General features: G+C 39.5%; 1 protein-coding gene and 1 long non-coding RNA gene across 7 annotated transcripts in view; one reads left to right on the top strand and one right to left on the bottom strand.

Annotated features, from left to right (window-relative positions):
• LOC130562465 (spectrin beta chain, non-erythrocytic 4-like) overlaps window positions 1-18985 on the top strand; it is a 60398-nt gene that overhangs the window by 6700 nt on the left and 34713 nt on the right. For all 6 annotated transcript variants that reach the window (XR_008963952.1, XM_057347481.1, XM_057347479.1 and 3 more), the window contains exons 2-15: window positions 555-722; window positions 2007-2158; window positions 2617-2790; window positions 5295-5386; window positions 5596-5676; window positions 5766-5881; window positions 5978-6090; window positions 6286-6473; window positions 7094-7211; window positions 7329-7487; window positions 7640-7942; window positions 13710-13860; window positions 14982-15852; window positions 17001-17138. Coding sequence is in view for 5 of the 6 variants with exons in the window: in XM_057347481.1 (XP_057203464.1) it covers window positions 578-722; window positions 2007-2158; window positions 2617-2790; window positions 5295-5386; window positions 5596-5676; window positions 5766-5881; window positions 5978-6090; window positions 6286-6473; window positions 7094-7211; window positions 7329-7487; window positions 7640-7942; window positions 13710-13860; window positions 14982-15852; window positions 17001-17138 (2801 nt within the window). In the remaining variant the exon portion in view is untranslated. The remainder of the gene's footprint in view (window positions 1-554; window positions 723-2006; window positions 2159-2616; window positions 2791-5294; window positions 5387-5595; window positions 5677-5765; window positions 5882-5977; window positions 6091-6285; window positions 6474-7093; window positions 7212-7328; window positions 7488-7639; window positions 7943-13709; window positions 13861-14981; window positions 15853-17000; window positions 17139-18985) is intronic.
• On the bottom strand, window positions 7965-17855 carry LOC130562466 (uncharacterized). The gene is made up of 3 exons (XR_008963953.1): window positions 17256-17855; window positions 10906-11126; window positions 7965-8777 (listed from the first exon to the last, which is right to left on the bottom strand). It is a non-coding gene; the product is annotated as an uncharacterized LOC130562466 (long non-coding RNA).

Raw genomic sequence — 18985 nt, 5'->3', positions numbered from 1 at the left:
ATGACAAGAGGGTGAGAAAATGATGACAGAATTTTCATTTTTGGCTGAACTATCCCTTTAAGGGTGGAATACACTACACAACTTTTACTCAGATTTTTCAGTACTTCCAGAAAGTCTGTGCCAGTCTGAAGATTTTTGGCAATTGTCTGAATTGACAAATTTCACAAAAAAATAGCTTAGTCACAGAATATCTTTGCTTCAGGCTATGAATCTATCCAGTCGGATGAAAACAATTTTTTTTTTATATTTTAGACAATTTTAGAACAGATCTCCAAATGTGCAGTGCATGGCTTGTTTTTTTACCCTGTACATGTCAGGGTCAATATCTTTTAGCAGAAGACTGGCACTAAATTACTTTGCTAAATGAACATTTTAACTTAAAATTTTATTATTATGCACTACATTTTTTTTATTGTGCAGCTACTCATTTCATAGACACAGAGGCTCATTGGGTAAGGCAGAAGTACTGTACTTAAATGGGGAAAAAACATATTGTTCAATAAGTCAAGTCCAAATATAACGTGTACCACTCTCTCTTTATACTGTATGTATAGGGCTGCTTGAAGAAGCAGACGCAATGGCCAATGCCTCAACAGATCTGGACAATGCTGAGGCCCAGAGACAACTCAACAACAACAATAGGCCTGCAAGCACAGGATTCTGGGAAACAGAGACCACCAGTGCCAAACTTTTCGAGTGCTCCCGCATCAAAGCACTAGCAGGTGAGCAAACAAATCTACAAATATTCAAACCGTTTGGTTTCTGTATTTTGTTATTTATACAGGTTGTTGTGAAATTGTTACGGTTCCAGTAGACGAAGGTAATCCACAGTGATAATATATTTAATGAAATCACTCGATACAAATAAACAGACCTCCAAGAAGGCAGTTACAACACAGTAGACAAGACAAAGAACAAATGAAAAAGGCAGTGGCTAAATAGTGTACAAGTGATGATGATAACAACTAACAGGTGCGAGCTAAACAAACGAGGTACAGGTAAGGGATCGTGGCAAAATTAAGTCCAATGGCAAAACCGGAGAAAACTAAATAAGGAAACAGACGTAAATGTGACAGGAATGTCAGGTACAATTTTATTAAAGTTTTGTTTTTGTTTCGATAGACATTGATTATACATAATACTATATAAAACATGACACTATAAGGTTCATGATACAATAGTAGCACAATATTTTAAACAAAATAAAAATAACAAGTCAAATTTAAAGAACAGATTTATTTCCAAAACATTAACAATTTCCAAAATAAATAAAAACAACAAAATTAAGTGGCAACATTTACTGTAAGGTTTAATCAGAGCCATTGAGAGAGAGAGTCGCGTCAACTCCATTGACTCCAATGGAACAGTTTTTTCACAGCAATGGCGGTTCATGGAGCCTCTCAATAGTTCCCAGAAGTTACTAGTAACGCATGGAGCTGCCGCTAAACAGACCAACTGAGGTAAACTTTTAACCCATTTAAAGACGCAAGTCATTTAATGAATTAAAAAATTTAAGAAATGAAGCATTTAAAGAGAAAACATAACTTCCTGGAGCTATCTGAAGGCTCCATGAATCACGTGACACGCGAAAATTTCAAACTTCCGTTGATGCAACTTCTCTCAATGGCTCTGGGTTTAATTGAACCTCCTTATTATGTAAATGAATTTAAAAAATCACTAAATTTACAAAACATTAAATAAAAATTAGGAAAGGAATGATAAAAGCAAAACCCCAAAACAAAGTTGCCTAAATCATGTTTAAAAAGAATATATATATATATTTAAAATTAAATATAAAACACCATTAAAACATTATGTATCTTGATGGAGCTCAACCAATAGGATTACACAGACCTCATTGACATAGCTTTACAAAAACATCATAATTGTGTACTCTTATCATTACACTCCTAGTGTCCTTTTAATTTGTGTGTGACCATATTTTGCTCATTCCGTGAATATATAAGCATACAATATTTCTATTGTGTTTTCTTCCTTCGTGTCAGATGAGAGGGACGCAGTACAGAAAAAGACCTTCACTAAGTGGGTGAACTCTCACCTGGCCACCGTGTCCTGTCGTATCTCTGACCTCTATAATGACCTGAGAGACGGTTACATGCTCATCAGACTGCTGGAGGTGTTGTCTGGAGAACTGCTGGTAGGTTCTCTGCCCAGAAACAATGTAGTGAATTGTCCTTGATGTATTTGATAAAGCCCTGTTGAAATGGACAGCTTCACCAGAATAGTGGTCCAGCATTTGTATAGTTAACATTGTGGTTATGCAGGGCCATTTTCACGATGTTAAGGGAAAACAGACAGGATAGTTTTGAATATGGATGGTATAGGTGAGATGAAGGAGAAATGGACACAATCAATAACACAATAAAGTGACATAACATTATTTTGTAAAACAGTTATTAGAGTTTTGATAACCCTTTTTCCACGCAGACGTTTTGACTGGTAATGTTGTAAAACCATAGTTTTTTGACGTCTAATAATCACGAAACAGATTTTGTTTTGTTGAGAATGTGCTTCACTTTTTAATTGTCTGTCCTGGGACGAATATTGAAGTAAGGTTTCTTTATTTCTCATTGAACAATGTGTTCTTGTTCTAAGCCCCGGCCCACAAGAGGCAGGATGAGAATTCACTGTTTGGAGAATGTTGATAAGGCTCTTCAGTTCCTCAAAGAACAAAGGGTTCATCTAGAAAACGTTGGTTCTCATGACATAGTTGATGGAAACCACCGGCTCACTCTCGGTCTCATCTGGACCATCATCCTGCGCTTCCAGGTAAGAACTATTTCAACTGGCCAATTTTATGACTAATAAAAGCACTGAAAAAAACATGAACAAAAATGACTCAAGATGTTCATATTTGACATGTCAGGTCATGTTGTTTTGTCAAGGAGCAACCTCTGTGGTCATTGACTAGTACTGGATTTATGTGGAACAGGTCTGGTGTGTAAAGAGAAGGGCATGTTTTGACACAGTTGGGGATGTTTGATCTCCGTCTGCTCTTTATGCCCACTGTTGAGTGTCTGATCCTTGACTGTGTGCGGTCGTGTGATGGCTGTGTGACTATTTGCCAAAGATGGGCCTTCAAATCATTGGGAATGTGTTCGGCAAAATGTTGGATCTCATTTCTCTTCTTCATCCTTCGATTTCATAATCTTCAAATCTCAGAACTTCAGAATTCCTTTATCCATCTAAAGACCCTCTTTACCTGTAACTACAAAGCAGCGCAGAACAGGTCCTGGTTTATATCGTGTGTCATCTCTCGACTCCGTCAGTAGAGCAGAGACAGGTCACCCAGAATGCCGTTTGGCCGCCGTCCAGTAAGCAGCACTGTGATGGGGTGGGAAAGTTGATGCTGTGGTGGATTCTGGACGCAGGGACTGTGAGAGAGGTGGAGTGTCACTCGATCCAGCGACTGTGATGGAGAGATCTCGGGGTGGAGCTCTGGTGTCATGCACATTCACCTTTTCTCCGCTATCCCTTTTTTCTCCTTCTTCTTTTACTTGGTCATTTTCTTCCCTTCTTTGATTTATAATCGTAGCCATTATAGTCATTCTCAATAACGCCTCATTCATCAAGATTCCTCTTTGTATGCTGTCTCTGGAAAATCTGTCTGCTCGCTTTCGTTATCTCCTTTTCTGCCCTCCCCGTCCTGATCTCTGTTGGAGTTTACTCTGCCCCGTCAGCAGGTAAGATCTGACCACTGCAGCAGCTGTCAGACAGAGATAGAGAGAAGGAGAAAGAACATAGGAAGATGGGCGATGGCGAAGAAAAGCAGGGAGGCAAAAGGAACAAACTATCGAAACTTTAGCGTCTTGTAGGCCAAAAATGTTACACGGATGCAAATGTTGAGAGAGTCAATGTAGAATTTAAGGAAAGGTTTCAGCTTTCTTATGTGGGCTGATTGTTATGTATTATTCATTAGTTGTAAGTGTTTATACCTCCCTCCATTTTCATCTTGGAAAGCACTGCACTTCTGTAAAATACCCTTGAAAGTTAGTTCGTGTTCAGTGAGGCAGTACATATTGATCACGTATCGATTCCAAGAAATTCAATATGATGAACGATCTTGAGAGACTCAGGAGGTGCTGTAGTTTCGTTTTATGCTCACTAAAATGTGTGTGCTTTTGTTTCACATTTGAGTTCTTGTGCTACCCATTAGCGCATATCACGTCAGAATGACAAAATTTGTGCAATTGCTGTCATATGCGATGCGTTGAGGTTGAACACAGTTTGACATGTGGCCTGGTAATGCTAATACAACGGAGCAATTAGGAAGCCACACCCACAATCGCATCAGCCTTTGTTATTTTGATAGCTATCCCTCATGTCCCTTTTAAATGTAAACGGTATTGTTACAGGCAAGTTTGCAAGATGTAAACAACACTGGTGCAGAAGCATTTGAATGTTTTTATATACTTGTATATAGGCCCGGTTTCACAGACAGGGCTTAGATTAAGTCAGGACTAGGCTTTAGTTAAATTTGTATATTTAAGGTTTTAAACAAATAGTAGGCCTATAGTAAAAAACATTACTTGATACAAATCAATGGCACTGACGTATCTTTGCAAATGATTTCCTGTTAAGACCGCTCAAATTTACATTTTAGCCTGGGACTAGGCTTAAGCCTTGTCTGTGAAACCGACAAATAAAGTCATAAAGATGTTTGTTTAACATTTAAATGCAGTTCTAAATGTTCTGTTTGTTGCATTTACTTGCATTTTACTTTGTGTTGTGTATAAAACTTAAACAAGAAGTGTTCTTTACATTCTGCAAAATAGTCTATATGTGGTCTATCTTAAAATGAAACCAAGGAACGACTAGCATGCGGTGCTTGCTAAAACAAACATTGCTAGTTCATTACTGGGGTTAGAAGTAATCTATTAACTGTGGCTTTAACCTTGGGAAAAGTTGGGGCACTTTTATGGGCAACTAACCAAAAGTCTCAAGCTACAAAGCAATGTGCGATAAACAGCCCAATACACCTGCATAACAACTCTGTGACGACCACCCAGAGGATTCACATTCTGTACAAATCTAGTGCATGACAAAGATGCACAACCCAGCTCCCGATGATTTACATTCTTTCAAAATAATTTGGTTTTAAAGAAAATTCAATGCAGAGTATAATACACACATGTGCTTTGGCTTGATGATCCCAGAAAATGAAGACATATGGAAGTTTATCATAAGGCTAATGATGAAACAAAGCAAAATTAATTGGTCCCTTAAATGACATGTATTTTATTATCTGTTTCAATGTGGTCGCTTGCTTACAGATCCAGGTGATTAAGATCGAGACAGAAGACAACAGAGAAACACGTTCAGCTAAAGATGCTTTACTGCTTTGGTGTCAGATGAAAACAGCAGGGTAAGGCTTATAGCATCTATAGATCAATCACAAAATCGGAGCTCAGCTTGTTTCATTTCTTTACTCTTTGTAGAGGCATACATGAATGTTAAATGAATGTTACATTTTAAGCCATTTTGGATAAAAGCATCTGTCAGATGAATAAATATAAAATCATCTTCTTTTTAAGATTGAGATGTTTATATGCTTTTCCATATATTTTGTCCCAGGTACCCTGAGGTCAACATTCACAACTTCACCACCTGCTGGAGGGACGGCCTGGCTTTCAACGCTCTCATTCACAGACACAGGTTTGCGCTGATACATCATACACAACTTCACTCTTTCAAAACATTGCTGGTTGTTCATGTTTCTTGACCAAATGTTTGCTGCTTTACAGACCTGATTTAATAGAATTCCACAAGTTGACCAGATCCAATGCAACACACAACCTCCAGCAAGCCTTCAACATAGCTGAGCAGAGTCTTGGACTCACCAAACTTTTAGACCCTGAAGGTAACAAACGTCATATGTTATTAACAAAATAAAAAAGAAATCTAAGAAAGTTCCTACACTGTGAACATTTAAACGGCATTTTCCGTCTCAATCCAGATGTAAACACAGAGAATCCAGATGAGAAGTCCATCATCACTTATGTAGTATCCTACTACCATTACTTCTCCAAAATGAAGGCACTTATTGTAGAAGGGAAGAGGATTGGAAAGGTGGGCGGAGTTTTACACACATTGATTTGGCATTAACACTACTACTAAACTTATACGCAAAAAAAAATTAAAATGTAAAAACGCGCTCCACCTCTAGAACAATAGGTGGCACTCCGTTGGATTTATTGGAAGTTTGACATTTAAAGCCTTCTCGTCAAACGTGTAATCTCATAAACTGTCTTTTACTCTTGCTAGGTATTGGATAATGCTATAGAAGCAGAGAAGATAATCCGGCGGTACGAGGCTTTAGCCTCTGATTTATTGGAGTGGATTGAGAGAACCATCGGTATCATTAGCAACCAAAAGTTCGCTAACTCGCTATCTGGAGTCCAGCAACAGCTTCAAGCATTCACCACATACTGCACCATCGAGAAACCTATCAAGTAAGAGAGAAGAAAGGAAATAGTGGAAACATTGACAGGAGTTGCTTGTCCATGGATGTCTAAACACTATTAAATACTAATGCCACTAAAATGTAACATGCATATAAGAGAAAGTGTATATAATTTACTGCAGTGTGTAATGTGTCATGAAGAATGTGAATGATTATAAAGATTTAGTGGCTCACTTTAGGAACACCTGCAATTTCTGATAGCGTTTTCATGCATGATTTTATTCGTTCTGCCCCTGTATGTGGGAAGAATACAGCCGTTTTCTATCTCACACATAATATTGGAACCTCCTACAGCCTGCTGATGTTTATTGGCATGATGTTATGTGTCTTTTATCATTTACTCAGTCTCATGTCATTTCAAATCTGTATGACTTTCTTCTTCAGAATACAAAATAAGATATTTTGAAAAATGTTGATAAACAAACGGCATTGGACCCCATTGACTTCCATTGTAAGGCCACAAAACTGAGACACAAAATATCTCTTGTGTTCCACAGAAGAAAGAGTCATATACAGGTTCTGAATAACAGGAGGGTGAATAAATAATGAGAGAATTTTTATTTTCGGAGAAAAAGTTTATGTGCTTATTGGTGACGGATGTTTTTCCAGGTTCCAGGAGAAGGGAAACCTGGAGGTGCTGCTTTTCACCATCCAAAGTAAGCTCAGAGCTAACAATCAGAAGCCATATGTGCCTCATGACGGAAAACTTATCTCAGACATCAATAAGGTATGTAAAGTTTAAAGCAACCGATTGTAAAAGTCAAAATTGCCGTAAATTATTATTATTTTACAATCCTGATTTCTGCATTATTAAATGTTTTTTTGTTATTTTGTTATGTGAAAGGCGTGGGAGAGATTAGAGAAGGCGGAGCATGAGAGGGGCGTGGCTCTTAGAAAAGAGCTGATTCGTCAGGAAAAGCTTGAACTTCTTGCTCAACGATTCGATCAAAAGACCACCATGAGGCAGGCTTGGCTGAATGAAAACCAACGTCTCGTCTCACAGGTGAACAAATAAAACATTTGCGTATATTCAGTATTTGTGTATGAAAATGACTGACGACCACCAAACCTTATCGATCCAAAAATCCATAGCAGTTATTTTTACTGTCATTGCCTCCTACATCCACTTGATCTTACCATCGTGTTTCAAACCAGGATAACTTCGGCTATGACCTGCCAGCAGTAGAAGCTGCCATGAAGAAACACGAGGCGATTGAAGCAGACATCTTGTCATATGAGGAGCGCATCACAGTGGTGGTGGAACTGGCTTCTGAGATGGAGTCCGAATCCTACTACGACATCCGACGTATCTCGGCACGCAAAGAAAACATACTTGGACAGTGGATTCTGCTGAAGGAGCTGGTGGTTGGACGAAAAGTCCGTTTGGAAAAGAACCTGGCTTTGCAGAAGACATTCCAAGAGATGGTCTACATGATCGACTGGATGGAGGAGATGCAGGTTGGTTGGGTATAAGTGCTTTTTTCACACTTTTCTAATGATATCAACATTGTTATATAATTGTTGGGAAAAAAACACAGATGTATACATTGCAGCACATCACCATTACACATTTTAACAGTTATCTTATCTTATCTTACCTTAAAGGTCCAGTGTGTAATTTTTTGGAGGATCTGTTGACAGAAATGCAGTATAATATACAGTACATAACTATGTGTTCAGATGTGTATAAAGTAGTGCTGTCAATCGATTAAAAAAATTAATCTGATTAATCACATATTTCTTTCTGTGATTAATCACGATTAATCGCACATACCTGTCAGGGATGTGAAACACACAGATTCAATTGCGGGTAACAATGAAGTTTATTAAGAAAAGACACACAGACTGATGCACTGAGAGAGTTCAACAATGGCTGGACCAACAGAAGACCCAGGTCGTCGAAGCCGACTGCGAGGCCAACTGGGAAACCCAGTGTACGGCAGCATCAGCAGAGGTGGAGGGATGGATGACTGGTCAGGAGCAGAGTGTCACGGTCAGCGCTGGTGATGGCAAAAGAGTGGTCAGCAATCGCGGTGTCCGCTGTGAAGGCAGGGCTAGTAGTCAGTATCCCGAAGCGACGGCAGAGTCAGCTGCCAGAGAGTCTAGTGGCCGTTTGAGATGGCAATGCTGGCAGACAGAGAGTCCAGTAGCCACTGTGTCGGCCGCGGCAAGCCAGAGAGTCCCGAGACCGTTGAGACGGCAGATCCAGCTGATAGAGAGCCCAGAAGCCGTTTAAGACGGCAGAGCCAGCCGTGGGTGGCGCTGAAGTGTCAGGGAATAATGCCCAGCGGCGCTAACCAAAAGGGAAAAAAAAAGACAGGAGGTTGGACAAAAAATAAAGCACAAGATGTAAATGTACAACTATACTGGGGTGGCAAGACTAAACGGGGAAAAAAATAATCCAAAGGCAAGGTAATCCACAAGATGTACATTCACTCGACAAGACAAGATCTAGATGCTGGACTAGACTAGACTAGACTAGACTAGACTAGAGAATATGGTAGGGTATCAACTAGAGTTAACGATCGCACAAATAACTATGAGAAATGGCAGTGAATATAAGGGGTAGAACTAATGAACACTGGGTGAGAACACTAAAACTAACGAGGGGATGATAATAGGCAGCTGATAGGGCACTCTCACATGCAGACAATGAACACGTGGAACTGTCAAACAATCCCCGCGTGCTCGGGACATTCTCACACACACAACAGTACGTACAAAACAGAACAGTGCTAACCCCAGAACCCAACACATACCATTAATGGGTCTCATTCATGAAACACATTTTTTTGTGTGTAAATCGTTCGTAAAATCATTCTAACATCAATTTTAGGATTCATGAAAATGTTTGTATTTTCAAAATATTAGTTGGTAGAAAGAAATGTACACCTGCTCCATACCACGTGTAAATAGTGCGTAAAACCACACGTAACGTTCTGTATTCTTTTAGACAAACTGATGACACTGCATTTTGATGCACTGTGTATCATAATGATATTTCACGAGCCCTGTCTTTTATCATTTTTTACTTTTTAACTTTGGGTAAAACACAGAGTTCGTCACTGTCCTTTTTTTACACAGCCGTCAAATCACAGTGGAGAAGAGGCGGGACAAACACTACATTGACCAAGCATCATACACAACAATGGAGAAGTTTAATATTAATGCTTACTGCATTTTCATATTAAGTAATATTCTTCAAAAAAAGATACTAGTAACAAGTAGGCTAACTGTTGCGGATATTCTAAATCACAGCAAGCAACCAACGCATCTACGGAATAACGCGCAGTGCCTCCAAAGCGTGCAGGTGCCTCCAGCTGGTCGTTTTCAGAAGATTATTTTAGCTGGCTAAAAACGCTTTGGTGGACACAGTTTAATTGATTAATTTATTGGTAAGCATATATCCTATTAGTATCTTATGCATTTACGCAATATAATGTAGCCAAACCAGAGAATGAAGTCCAGAGGATTCCAGCATTCCTAGATAGGTAATTTGTTTAGCTGCAATTCATAGGCGGGGATTATGCTAATTGTGAATGAGCGTGGATGCGCGCCATGTTTACGAATTATTTGATTTCATTAACATACACACATTTTACTATAAAATCTGGCGTTTACAAAGTATTTGTGAATCCGGAGGAAAGTTTTCGGAAAGGTCTGTTTTACGCGAAAATTACTTTTCATACTTTCCAAACTACGTTTCATGAATGAGGCTCGATGTTTTTAAATATACTTTTACATTCGAATAATTTAACATTTAATCTCCAAATTAATGCAGAAACAACCGATTTCTTTAACAGCATCATTTTATGAATGAAAGCCAACATTCTGATATTAGTATGCATCTGATGTCTTAAGTGTATTTTAACATAAATAGCCGTTCAACAATGAAGTACAGTATAATTGAGAGCTATCAGAATCAGAAAGAGCTTTGTTGCCAAGTATGTTTGCACATACAAGGAATTTGTTTAGGTGACAGGAGCATCCAGAACACAGAAACAGCAACAACAGTACACAGAGACCATAACACAATAGAATACAGTACACAATGATTTAAATAAGGGCCTATGGGTATAAAAAATTAAGAAATACAATACAATAAACATAAGATAAAGATATAGAGAGTAAAGCTATGTATGTATGTAAACCTGTACAAGTAAAAAATAAGAATAGACTATTGCAGTACAAGGTATGTGCTATATACAGCAGAATGAAATATAATTTACAGAAAAAGTTGTATAAAAAATAGTGTATTATCTGGAGGATATAATTAATATTGCACTAAATTATTATTGCACAGAGTTATTAATTGCATGGTGGGTAAAAAAACATTTAACTGTTCAAGAGGTAGATGGCCTGAGGGAAGAAGCTGTTTTCGTGTCTGGTTGTTTTGGTGCTCAGTGCTCTGTAGCGCCGACCAGACGGCAGCATTGTGAAGAGATGATGGCTTGGATGTGAGAGGTCCAGGGTGATTTTCTGAGCCCTTTTCCTCACTCTGGATGTAAACAGTTCTTGGAGGGTGGGCAGGGGAGCACCAATGATCTTCTCAGCAGTCCGAACCATCCTCTGTAGTCTTCTGATGTCTGACTTTGTGGCTGAGCCAAACCAGTGATGGATGTGCAGAGGACAGACTCTATGACTGCCGAGTAAAACTGTTTTAACTATCATGTCTAACAGTTAGGAAATATACATAAATTGAGTTGAATTAAGTTCTCAAACACTTAAAAATTCTAAATTAAAGGGGTCATATGGCACGAACTCATGTTTTTCTGTGTCTTTGGTGTGTTATAAGTTGCCCATGCATGTATTAGATACGTAAAATTGCAAAAATGTAAGTGTCGGAACAAAAGATGCATTCTATCTACCCAGACCTGCCTGAAACGCCTCGTGTAACCACACCCCCACAAATCTACGTCAGTTCAGTATGATTTGACTAAGACCGCCCAAATGTATACGCAAGTAAGGTGGGGGTACCTGTCAGTACAATTGCTTTGGAACCTGATGTTCCAAATATGGTAAGAGGCGTTACATTTCTGTCACATGCTTGCAGTATTCGACCAATCACTACGCACTGGTTAACTGGCCAATCATAGCACACCTCGCTTTTCAGAGCCATGAGCTTTGTAAAAAATCTGCCCGTTTCAAAGAGGCGGGGCAAAGAGGAGACACAAACATGCACGGTATGTGGAAAATACAGCGTTTTTGAACCTTAAATAGTGTATACACATTGCATTACATCTAAAACAAACAATAATATTCGTTTTAGCCGTGTCATATGACCCCTTTAAAATACAGAATTAAAGCTACAAAACTCATTGATTCCCTCTTTTCTTTAGTTCTTTGATTAACATTAATGACAGGAGTCACAGCAGCAGGTTTAAGAATGCGTCCCCTTTAAGAGCTGCCGCTCTATGCAGATCTGACGCCCTTTCCCATTTTCACAACTCTTTGCATTCATTTAGGATTGTATTTAACACATTGAAGTCTGTGCTTACTAAAATGCTAGACAAAACGGGCTTTCTGTCATAATCTAGTGTGTTTTTGTTCATTCAAGCATGAAAGAGAACTCAATATTGGTGCGCTGTCCGGCAGACTCTGACAGAGATTCACTGACGCAGCCTTTAGCCCGTGATTGTATACACCAGACTGGACCACTGTTGCCTTGTGTTGTGCCACATCCCACAGCTAGAAGCTGTCTATACTGAACCCGTCAAAGCAAGTTTCAAATCGCGCTTAAAGGGGTGGTGCAACGGTGTGTCATGCATTCTGACTTCTTTAAAATGTTAAACGTGCTGTCTTCTCATGCTTAACATGGTCAACGTGACAAAAAAATGAGTTGGGCGTATTACGTAGTATTTCTGTGCTCGATACACTCCCCCAGCGATCATACAGGTTTCGGAAAGTTTTTTTTGAACATATAAAACTGTTTCGTAACAATTTTTCTTAGTCCCTTATTGGACAATTCTCCCAGAAAAGCATGCGGCACGCCCACGCAGCAGCAAGGAGAGCAGGAGAAGGAGCATGCATAGACGTCACTTTCACTTGTGTGCAAGAGAGAGAGAGAGAGAGAGAGAGAGAGAGAGAGAGAGAGAGAGAGAGAGAGAGAGAGAGAGAGAGAGAGGGAGAGGGCGAGAGAGGTGGGGTTGGGTGAGGGGAGAGTAAACGCATTTCCACATCACCGCAGTCCTTCAAAGGTTTTACCTTCTCATCGCCTTTTCATTCTGTGTTATTGTGCTCTTTGTGCATCTGCGTTCTCCCATCACCCACCATCTCTCTCTCTCCCAATGCAACACAAAGCCCATCAGGACATCAGCCTCATCNGTTATATAAACGGTGGATATAACGCTGGATTTGGAGATCGTTTGAAACTGATATATGGAGCCGTCCCAGCGCTAAAAGATGCCGGACATGAACCGTTGAACCGTTGTTGGCAATGGGTGCGCACGTGCTTTAGTTCAGCCTACCCCTCCCCCCCGTACGCGCTGTATGCTTTCAGAAATAATCGTACAGCTGTATCTATCTTTTATAAATGTGATCAAACTAAATACTCTTCGAAGATAAAGTATGCAATACTACTCTATAGGTACTCAAGATTAATATGAGATTGACATAAACCGCGTGTGTTTAAAGGCCTTTACATGACTAAGAGCGTGATTATATAATGTAACGCTAGACAAAGGATGACCAAATAAAAGGATGCTGCATTAATTGCGTTAAATATTTTAATGTTGACAGCCCTTGTATAAAGAAACGTCATGTTTTTATTACCTTAGAATGAGCTATTTATAGCAACATACACCGTGCCCCCTCTACATGGAATTCACCATGTTGTTTCTACAGTAGCCCTAAACGGACAAACTGCTCTACAGAGCGTATTTCGTAAATACTCCTTTGGCAAAGAAACGAAAACATGACAACATCTTAGTCCCGTGTCAGCCACCGTAGTGCTTTGAAAGGGAGGGAGGATAGGTGGAGTGAGCCGTTGGCTGCAATTCGCAACCTCACCACTAGATGCCGCTAAATTTCAAACACTGGACCTTTAATATACAGTTACAGAAATCTGTAAACTGCAAATATATCTGCTTTTTACATTATAACCAAGTGCAACATCCGTCCTTCAAAAATTTCTACGCATACACCCACATAAAGATCAACAGTATCACACACAAGACCGAACAAACCAAGATCCTTTCTTGACCAAAGTGACACATCCTCATTCCAGGTTAAGTTGCTGTCCAAGGACTATGGAAAACATCTTCTAGAGGTAGAGGATATGCTTCAGAAACAAAGTTTACAGGAGGCAGACATCGCTATACAGGCTGAGAGAGTTCAAACCCTCAACTCTTCAGCTCTCAAATTCACCACGATTGAAGGTGAGTGTGCAGTAGTAGAAGAGTAACACGATGAATATTGATTCAGGGACACTATCTGAGGTTAAGATGTGTGATGACAGTTTGTGGTATGGACTACATGAAGGTTAAAGCATGATTTTTTTAAACATGGGTAGGTTAGAGTGAGTAAGATGATCTAAGATGAAGATTTTTAGGTGCGCCACAAGAGGGCCAGAAACAGCATGTGCTCCATTCAGTACACCAGAAGTTCACTTGTAGGTGTAAATAATAAAAGCATTATTTTTAATCAGTTACTTAATGTAGAGATAAATTATTTAATCCTCAAACTTTAATTTGGCTCATTCTGAACACTGATTTGTCTTGATAATGACACATTTGATATGTGGTGGTATCCAATTTTTATATGGCAACAACTGTTGAAATTTAATTTGGTATATTGTATTATCGTGTTGTCTAAAGATTGTAATCAGTTTCTGCGTAGAAAGATGGTAAAATTTCATCAAATTGAACCCTGAAATGAAATGGACGGGCATCAGAAATACATGTAATTTCATTCGAAGGCTTGTACTTGCATTAGTACTTTATAGAAAGAAAATGTATTAAAGGTATATCATTTAGAGAGATTAATGAAAAGAAGTTAATGTGTGTTCTAAAAACTTAATTCAGAAAATAAAGATGCTTATTACTTACAGAAATTTTAAGTGCACGTGACAACAATACAGAGAATGTTCCTTACTTATGTTGTATTATTGAAAACCGGAATAGTTCACCTTCAAGATGAAAATTCTGTCATCATTTACATTTCTGCAAAACACAAAAGAAGATCGGTAACCAAAAACCGTTGGTCCCCATTGACTTCTATTGAATGGACACAAAACCAATGCGAGTCAAAGGGGACCAACGGTCTTTGGTTACCAACATCTAAAAATATCTTCTTTTGTGTTCTGCGGAAGAAAGAAAGTCATACAGGTTTGAAATGACAAGTGTGTAAATAATGACAAAATTTTCATTTTGTAGTTGAACTACTCCTGTAATACACTTCATAGTCCTGTACTATTTACAGAAATACAGTGACAATTTGCATCTACTGTGCGATGTTGACCAATTTTTCCTGTCGTCTTTCTTGTCTTTGTGTCGATCAGGCTACCAACCGTGTGACCCTCAGGTAATATGTAACCGGGTCAGCCATGTAAACACCTGCTTGGAAGAATTAAAGCAGCTAGCTGCTAAGCGTCGTTCCGAGCTGGAAGATTCGCTTGAGCTGTGGGCCTTCTACCAAGAGGTGGAGGAATCAGAAGCGTGGATCCGGGAGAAGACCTTCATCTTAGCCACGCAGAGCTGCGGAAAAGACCTGAGCAGTGTCCTGCGACTGCTGCAGAAGCACAAAACTTTGGCTGGGGAACTGCTGGCCCACCGTGCCCTTCTTCAGCAGACCATGATGAAGGGCAAGCAGATCCTCACCCAGAAGAGTTTCGGCACGGCGGGAATACAAGAGAGACTGATGGAGGTGAAGGCAGAGTGGAAGAGATTAGAAGACCAGGCTGGACAGAGGCTGTGTAACCTCCAGGAGGCACTAGACTTTTTCCAGTACAGCACAGAGACCGATGATCTTCTAGCTTGGTTGCAAGACACCTACAGGCTAGTTTCTAGCGAGGACTTCGGACACGATGAGTACTCTACGCAGTCTCTGCTTAAAAAGCACAGAGGTGTCCGAGACAGTATCGACAAACATCGCGTGCATGTGGTGGGCCTTCGGAAACACATGGTCACCCTGCCGTTGCCTTATCGGGAGCTGGACGAGGTTCGAGCACGCATGGCGGAGACGGAGCAGCTCTACACAGAGGTGGCAGAGGTTGCCGTGTTGCGCCAGCAGTGGTTGCACGACGCGTTGGCTGTGTATCGCATGTTTAGTGAAGTGAACGCCTGTGAGGTGTGGATCGATGAGAAGGAACAGTGGTTGAACAAAATGGACGTTCCGGAAAGACTGGAGGACGTGGAGGTGGTGGCACACAGGTAGCTTCTTCGTCAACACAAATCCTAATTTTACCCTAGGGGAGTGACAGGGCAAAACTGATCACAAATCAGTGAAAAGGTCACTCTCCATCAATACTCAGGAAGGTTACTGGCAACAGTCAGATCCACAAATAAAGGGGGATATTCTGAATACAAATATGGTTTTATGGTCACTATGTCTACAAACATATCCAGGTAATATTTCACCCCAAATTCAATAAATTCCCTTACAAAAAAGTCCTGCAGGAGTCTTGAAGAACAGTAGTTCTATGGTACATTCCTGCAGAAGTCCTATAGGTTTCCATTAAGATTTCTTTGGGAGTCCAATAGAGAGAAAGATCACGAAAATCCTATGGGACTCCTGGAGGATGTTTTGTAAGGGTTTATTCACCCCTATGTCATTCAACATCTGTATATGACTTTTGTGGAACAAAAAAGAAGATATTTAAGAAATGCGTGGTTTTGTGTCCATTAATTATCATTAAAATAATGACAATGACTACGTTTACATGCACCCTCATAATGCGATTATAATAGGATTTTGGCAACATTGCGATTACACTTGACCTCATGTAAACGCAATAATTCGATCTAAGTAATGCGATTAAACTCATAATTGCAGTATCATAATCAAAGTAAGATACACCTGCTCCTTACCTTTATACAGAAACAGCGTGAATGCGATGACAGCGTTTACCACTGTTGCGGTGGTATTTTCCAGCATATTTCTATATTCATCACGGCGCCGAATAACCATAAAATACGTACACATGCCGATGTTTTGCATTTGACGCAAATAAATTAAAACAATAGCCAGCAACACACACCTACTGTTTATGAGATCATCGTTTGTGCTGTGTAGTATAGCAAATTATCAGACTAATAAAACTTTCATGTGAACAAGAGCAAAGAGGTGTTCTCATGTCATGTAAACATGTTACTGCGATTAACTCATACTCTGATTATTGGAAATAATCGCATTATTGGTGCGCATGTAAACGTAGTCATTATAATGACCAAAATTATTTATTTCATTTGGTGTCGGGTTGAAATATACTGGAATGTTCTTGACAGCTTTTTTGTGAATCACACATTAAAATGCACTGCTTATGATTCTCTGAAGTAACCAGCACATGTCTTTGTGGTAGGTTTGAGAGTTTGGACCAGGAGATGAACAGCCTGATGGGAAGGATACTAGATGTTAATCAGATCGTCCAGCAGCTTTTAGACAGCGGACACCCCAGTTCCACTGAAGTCAGGGGTTGCCAGGACCACCTTAACAGCAGGTAATACCAATAGAACTATACAGATTGACGGGTTATTATGTTACATTTTTTATTTAAACTTGAATAATTAAAGGAAAAGTTCATCTCAAAATCAAAATTGTGTTATTTTTTACTTACCCACATGACGTTCAACATGTTTTAAGACCTCCTGGCATCTTGGGAACACAAATAAAGATGTTTTAGGTGACATCCGAGAGATTTCCAGGCCTCCTCATAGACATCATGGTTATAGTTGTTGTCAAGGTCCAGAAAAGTACTAAAGACATCATCAAATTGGTCCATCCGCTCATAGTGGCTCTATTGAAATTTTCTTCTTCTATTCAGAAATCCCTGCATGTCCCTAATACTGTTGTTGTTGATCATGTTTAATATATGTCTCTACACAGAAACATGGAATGTCATCATCTTAAAAAAAAAGAGCTGCTCGTTTCTCAAGCTGTCACTGAAACTAGCAGCTGTGACGTATGTGTGAAAAACTCCAGCGATCCGTTTTAGGCCGACCTTGGCATAAATAGCCTCTCTCAACTTGCTGCCATCTGCTGTGGCTGCCACATACAGAGTCCGCCTGACCTGGCGCAATACACAGCACACTGTGGGCCGAGCCCAAACACATTAACTTAGGGCCGCACTCTCACTCAATCCTATTGTAATCAAGCTGGCTGCAATATGCAATGTGTCGATATTTTTTTAATGCGTAGCTTGTCCGTGAAGCACGGCTCTGGGATCAGTAGGAAATGCTGCTCGATCTAAAAGCAGCGCGAGTTTGAGTCGCTTATAATGTGCATTTTAAAAAGCAACAAGCGTCAAACATGATCATTATAAATATACTTTATTATCATAAAAATACCTGATGAGGCTTGAGGAACAGTGATAAAAGATGTCTATAGGCATTTCCTAGACTCTAGAACTGTTATGGTCTTCTTCTGCAGTGCGTGTTTGGAGTTTCCGCACGAGAGCGCCCTCTGGCTTTCGGATGCAGCAGCATTTTCCCGTACTTCACTCAAAAGCTGTGCATAAATCACGTGATATTTATCGTCGGTCTCTGTTTTCTTCTGGGCAGCGTATTACTCAATATTGATCACTGTTTGTTACATTACATTCTGCAATTTATTTCGTGTTATTTGTGATATTGTGTCTTAGGTCCTCAACTGTGGCCTGTCAGTGTGTCCTTGTTGTTTTCTAATGTGGGTGTTTTTGTGGGTGGGTCCTTCATGTGTGTGTTGTGTATAAATCAAGAGTGATGTTTTTGGAACAGAGTCATTTTTATTATCCGTGCATACGGGCAAGATGGATAATTGACAGAATAAAATGCACTTATATAAAAATAATGAATTATTAGATATGAATGCATCTACCATTTAAAGACGGTTTGGTGATGGTTTGACAATTGAAATTGAGTTATCCGTTTTTGCAAATGAAATTTTTAGGCCATTTGTCTCAGAAGTGAAAGACTGTAAATTTTACATGCACTTCAAAGTTTAGCCAATATGTTGGATTACACTAGTAAATATGTGGCCTTAAAGGGACAGTTCACCCAAAATTAAAAAATAATTACAATTGATTTACCCTCATGTTGTTCAAAACCTGTATATGTCTCTGTCTTCAATGGAACACAAAAGAAGATATTTTGAGAAATGTCTTTTGGTTTTGTGTCCATATGATGGTAGTCAATAGGGGTCCAGTGGTGTTTGGTTACCAACATACTTCGAAATATCTTCTTTTGTTTTCTTCAGAAGAAATAAAGTCATACAGGTTTGACATGACGAATGATAAAATAATAAGCATTTTGGGGTGAACTATGCCTTTAAACACATACAAACAAAAGCCACAGTCCATTTTGCTTTATA

The sequence above is a fragment of the Triplophysa rosa genome, linkage group LG12 (genome assembly GCF_024868665.1).
Source record: "Triplophysa rosa linkage group LG12, Trosa_1v2, whole genome shotgun sequence".
Taxonomy (NCBI): domain Eukaryota; kingdom Metazoa; phylum Chordata; class Actinopteri; order Cypriniformes; family Nemacheilidae; genus Triplophysa; species Triplophysa rosa.
Note: the sequence above shows the minus strand (reverse complement) of the source record. Positions and strands in the feature narration are given on the sequence as shown.